General features: G+C 46.1%; 1 protein-coding gene across 3 annotated transcripts in view; it reads left to right on the top strand.

Moving 5' to 3' along the window:
• The first annotated feature begins 3,408 nt into the window (after nucleotides 1-3,408).
• RUNX1T1 (RUNX1 partner transcriptional co-repressor 1) overlaps nucleotides 3,409-6,000 on the top strand; it is a 158,477-nt gene continuing 155,885 nt past the window's right edge. For all 3 annotated transcript variants that reach the window (XM_081950838.1, XM_081950836.1, XM_081950842.1), the window contains exon 1: nucleotides 3,409-4,445. In XM_081950838.1, coding sequence (XP_081806964.1) covers nucleotides 4,418-4,445 — 28 coding nt within the window. In that variant the 5' untranslated portion in view covers nucleotides 3,409-4,417. The remainder of the gene's footprint in view (nucleotides 4,446-6,000) is intronic.

Here is a 6,000-nt window from a genome sequence, read left to right as displayed (position 1 = left end):
ACTCCTCTGCTCTGCCCTGTAAAGGGGCTTCCCGCGGCCCCTCAAACAAGAGGGAGCGTGTCACCCGAAACAGGGTGGCAGGGCGCTTATCTGCGGATGCAATGAGCGGCACAATGTTGACGTTTGGCCGCTCTTAATGCCACAAGGTACGTCCTCAAATAGGCTCGTGCCTGTGCCTGTGATATCAGAACAACTACAGATCTCCGCTCCTTCCGCAAGAAGCTAAAAACCCACCTGTTCAATTTAGCCGGCCTGGCCTAATTCCAGCTTCCCACCCCATGCCTGTATTTTTAAATTCGATGGGTTGGTTTTAGCTCGTGTTTTAATTTTTAACAACTTGTACAGGGCTTTAGATTTAATCTCGTTTTAAGAGTATTTATTATGTATATGGTTTTTTAATGTGGTTCCTGTACACCGCCCTGAGTCCCTTCGGGGAGAGGGGGCAGTCTATAAATCAAATAAACTTGAAACTTACTTTTAGTGTCCAAGCCCTTTTCTATCAAATCTATGATTCTTTGCAAAACTATGCAGTTGATAATAATCTCAACAGATTCCAAAATGTGGTCCTTATCAGCTTCATCAGCTTCTTCCTTGCAATTTTCCTTGTTTTAAGAGCCAAAAAGAACCATTCAACCAGGGGTGGGCTGCAAAAATTTCAGCAACGGGGTTCTCTTCCTGGCTTCTGGGGAAGGTGGCCATGCCAGCCTTCTGCACCTTGAGAGGGGGGAGCGTTTTCACCTTCACCAGGCTCCAGAGGCTTTCCTCAAGCTCTGGGAGAGCGAAAATGGCCTCTCCCAGGCTCCAGAGATCCTCCGGAAGCCAGAAACGGGCCTGTTTCCAGTCTTCCAGAACTTCATAGAAACCCGTTTTTTCTCCTCCCTGAGCCTCACATCCAAAACGGGCTGAGTGGAGATTCCTGGGAGGAAGGGGGAGAGGTGGGCGGGGCCATGCAGGGGTGGAATTTGAAGATTCTCCGAACTGGTTATAACGTTAGCTACAGGTTCCCCCGAACCCGGACAAACATGTGACAGGCCCCCCCCCCGGCGTTCAACCACTACAGTGAGTAGTTTCAAACTGTTCACCCCAATTAATCTGCAGATATTTCCAGAAGAGGCTCTTTAGGGTTAATTACTTCCATGGGCCTTCTTTCATTGTTTCTTTTAATAAAGAAAATAAGAGAGATGAAAATGCTGCGCTGTGTCTTTTTCCTTAAGGACCAATTCTCATTTACTTCGCTACACTCGTCTGAAGTCTTCTGGTTACTCTACCAAATGAGTTAAAGTATGATTAAGACAGTTAGCTTATCCTTATAATGGCACCATTTTCTTTTTAAATATCAAGAAAATTAACAAGAGTTATTGAACATTATTTGCTGCTAATGTGATGCTATATAGCAGTATTTCTTAACCTTGGCAAGTTTGAAATATATGGACTAACTCCCAGAATTCCCTAGCCAGACTTGCTGGCTTGTCGAAGTCCACACATCTGAAACTTGCGAAGGTTTAGAAACACTGCTATAGTATATGCTGTGATTTATTGTTGCAATTGCTAGCTTTTATCTGTGTTTTATGCCGCAGCCAAATATTGATTTTATATATTTGTGTTACAACCCCTGGTATGCCCAAATATGGGAGGGAGCTCACTACTCCCCCTTTCTGTCCTTCGGCTCATTACAGAGGACCATCCAGGCAGAAAACCATATTATTATTTTTAATGTTGCCTTTTTATATTTGTGTTGTATTTGTGCTGATAAATAAATAAAGGGAGACTAGTGTAGATCTATTTCAAGCTATTTAGCTCTCATCAGCTAGCCCAGGTTCAAATCCCAGTAAGGGTATGGCTAGCTGAATATATATATACATACAGATAGACTTCCCTAGAAACTGTTGGGTGATTAATAATAATAGCAGCAACAAAAGGGTTTTTTTTTTTTTTGGAATGTAAAAGCTCCGTGACTAACCACTGAACTGAATAGAAAATAGGGCTGAACACAAACAGGAAGATACAGTAGTGAGTGAAGCATCATCTCTTCCTTATGGTCAAATCTCCATATGATTTGGACTGGAGCTTTCTAATACAATTAGAGATTAGACTGGGGATAGCTATGATTCAACGTTCAAGCATCCGTTGGTGGAAGTGGTTGAAATATGATTTCGTAGTAAAAAGCAAGCCCATGCGTCATATCAACGAAAAAGTTCAGATTTTATGGCGGTGACTATTTTGAGATGAACACGTTTTTTTAAAAAAATAAATAAATATGGACCAAATATATACGGTATTAATTTGTAACTTAAACCATTCATTTTTTCCCTTTCACAGAAAGAATAGGCATGTTACTTTATCTTCCCAATAACTTTGTAGGCTGACATATAGTGAGTAGCTCAAGATCAGCCACAGAGTATATGGATAAGTAGTGACTTGAACCCGAGTCCTTGTCTTCACTCAATCCTCTCTCTCCCTCTCTCTCTTAACCAATGCCCAACACTGTAATTTAGCCATAATGGTTGGCTGCTACTGCTACAATTTACGTAACAAAAAATCCTTTTATATGCAGTGTGTGGGTGATTTTAAGCCCACTGCCCAAATCACAAAACAAGCATAGAATGTTTATAAAAAACACGACTATTGTGGCACCTAAGCAGGAAGCCCCCTTTTAAAGAGTGCTTACAATTACAATCTAATTAAACAACCATAACACAAGTAGCAATGAATGAACTGGCTAATTGCAACAAGTGTTAATCAAATAAAGCTGGAATGGTAAAACAGCATTTTGCATCCTGAGGTTTTATTTCCAGTTTAGACTTCTTTAACCAACTTAATTCACGTTTGCTGGGGGGGAGGGGGGGGGCTCTGAAAGCCTTGAGTGATCATCTCATCCAGCAAAAGAGTGAAACTAAGAAAAGCCTCCCTCACTGGGGGGGGGGGAACAATTATATGTTTTGATGCTGTTGTTTTAAAGAAAAACTTTTTTCTCCCAAAACAGTAATCCAAAAAAAAGACAGAAATTGCAAAAAAGAAAAAGAATAAACACCCGAAAGAGTCCGACGACGGTGGCTCCACACATCCCACGCCCCATTTGGCCTTTAACGTGAACGCAAACAATCAAGGCTTCCCATGAGCGAGAATTAGCCAGAGGAGATCGCCGCGTGGCTTGCTTTCTAGCCCCGGCTGCCTCTTTCCGACACTGACGGAGATACAAGCGAGGTGGTGGTGGGGGAGCAGAGCAGCTTTCCAGATGGCTGGAGAAAGTGTTTGTCTTGGGTTACTCGAGGGCGGTCTGGACTTTTAAAGGAAGCAGCCGTGGGGAGCGGCTGGCCTTGGGAGCAAGTGGCACGTCCACTGTATAAGGGGGAGGAGGCGGGAAAAGGCAGGAAAACGAAGGCAGCCTGCTGCCCAAGAGGAAAAGGACCCGAGGATAGTTAACATATACTTGACCCCCCCTCCCCACTTCGCCGTCCGCCCCGGTTTTTTCTCTTTCCTCCCGACACAGATGTCTCCTAACTCTATCACCTCCCACTGCTTTAAGCCCTCCCTTCTGCACCTGGGTAGCTGAGCCAGGCCAGCTGCTTGCAGTCGGCTGCTTGACTTTAGAGGTGGCTGTAGAAGAGGAGGAGGAGGAGGGGAGCGGGGGGTGAGAAGAGACCCAGGCGCACTCGCTCGCTCACCCACCCACCCACCCATACACGCGCGCACACGCACACACGCGGAGACAGACAAACAAACAAGCGGCGGAGACGCTCCTGCAGGGCGGGTCTGCGCAGCCATTGCATGGAGCGGTTTGCCCAAGGCGGTTGGGCGCAAGGGGAGCCCGCCGATCTATGACTCGCCGCCTTCGCGAGAGGCAAGCAAGCGGGCGCCTCGCCGTTGACAGCGCCGGACGAGCGGCTGCCGCTGGGACTTCGGCTCTCGCCTCGGCCCACAAAAAGAGGATCTCCGGGCGGTCGCCGTCGGACTCTCTCACCTCGCTTCCCCGCTTGCTTTTTTCTTTTTTCTTTTTCTTTTTGCTTCTGCTTTTTTTTTTTTTGCGCCGGGGATGATTTTGCAAACCAGGTGTGATCGCTCCTGGCTCTCGGCGCGGCCCCTCCAGTAAAGCTCTCCCGCAGCCCCAACCAAAGCTGCACCGGCCGGAGGAAAGACAGCTGGACTTCGGGCTTTGTGTTTGTTTCCCGGTTGCCCCCTCCCCCCTTTCCCCGGCGTTTGGACTCGAGCGCGCGGTCGTGTGGACCGGAGGGGTTCTCCGGATTGGTGGGGGGGGCGGGGGGATTAAAAGAAATAAAGAAGAAGAAAGGAAGCGAGGTCAGCCTTCTCCTCTTCTTGCCTCGCTCGCCTTTTTCTCCGCCAGCCGGCCTGGGGCTGTCGGATCTTCCTCCAAGAAGGACGGGAACTTTTTATTTTCAGCTCCCTCGGCCTGTGGCGAATGGTTGGAGTCTCCAGTCCTTTTCGGTGTAAGTATCTCCGCTGCCTCCGCCGCCGCCGCCGCCCCATCCCCGCTGATAGGAGAGAGAGAGAGCAGCACTGTTCGCGCCTGGAGCTGCGTTGAGGACCTGATTGTGGGAGTGCAGGCGGGGGATCCTGAGCCTCTCCCGCCCCCCGCGCCGCTGTTAAACTAGGCGGGCTCCAGGGGCAGCCTTGAAGCCTCTCGGATGGAGGCTTCTCTTCGCCCGCCAAGGGGAGGGTTGCTTGGCGAAAAGCAGCAGCGTCGTCGGTTCTGCCTTCTGGCCGGATCGACATTTTTCTCAAAGCAACCCAGCGCAGGAGAGAAAAGTTTTAGCCCTCCGTTTAAGTTCCGCCTGCCGTCTAGATCCGGGGCGGCAAGCGGTCCAAGGCTTTCAATCTGATCGAATAGGAAATAGACCGAGATTTTTCCTCTCCCTCTCCCCTCTCCTCCGAAAAAAAATGTACAGCAGCGCCTCTGAGCATGTACGGGATGATTTCGTTGAACGCCGAATAATAATTAGAGCCGTGCAGTTAGGGTGGTTGGGAAGGGATAAGTGCTAAGATATAACGCTGATTTCTTTCCTATCAATGTTTTGTCCCCGTGGGAAGTTGTTCCTTGCTGGGTACGAGTTCGTACGATGCAAGGTGGTTGGATAGATTTAAAACACCCGTAAGTGATGGCTTTGCTATAGGTAATCATCAGGATAGATAACCGCTCGGGCACGTTCTGCACCGAACACAATATAGAAATGATTATCAAAAAGCACCCTTTATTTTCTTTTTTGCAGAAATGCATTTCAGGTAAGATGCACTAGGCATTGCTTTTTTCCCCAAATCTGAAACTTTTATAAGTGTCACTACAATACATGCCAATATGTGGAAGGAGAAATGCACGAAACTGTATTAACTGTAAAAAAAAAAGCCGGGAAATTGAAAGTTCTAATTAAATTACTTTCGGAGATACTGGTTTTATGAAAAGGGGTCTGAAACAAGATGCAGTTTTTAAAATGTATTGCAGTGCCTAGCTAGATATGTTTCCTTAGAAGTAGGAGTCACTGAGTTACCTTCCAGGTAAGTGTATAGCATTTAGGACAGAATTACAGCCTAATCTTATAAATCACAGGTATCTTTTCTTTAAAATCATCACTACTGAAAAATCATAGAGGATATACAACTGATCACTAACAATTTTCATTGATTTGAAGTTTTATTCACTTTACTGTTAGGAGAGGTTGGTCAAGAAATCTCTTCAAACTATATTGGATTTCAATTAGCACATATGAGCCAAGTTCCTGTATTCTTTAGATGTAAGTGGAGTATTATTTATCCTTGGACCAGATAGGTGACTTACCATATACTGAATTACACCTTTGAACTACTTTCCTTTGACAGCACATCTGGAAATAGGGTAGTGCAATTGTGTGAATGTTACTTAGAAACAAGTCCCATTGCACTGAACAGGACTTACTCCTAGGCGTAAATATGCAGCCTTAGATTCACTTTATATATATATTTTATATCAATGTGTGTGTGTGTGTGTGTATGTATGTGTATATATATATA

The sequence above is a fragment of the Natrix helvetica genome (assembly GCF_964273705.1).
Source record: "Natrix helvetica genome assembly, chromosome: 4".
In the NCBI taxonomy this organism is placed as follows: domain Eukaryota; kingdom Metazoa; phylum Chordata; class Lepidosauria; order Squamata; family Natricidae; genus Natrix; species Natrix helvetica.
Note: the sequence above shows the minus strand (reverse complement) of the source record. Positions and strands in the feature narration are given on the sequence as shown.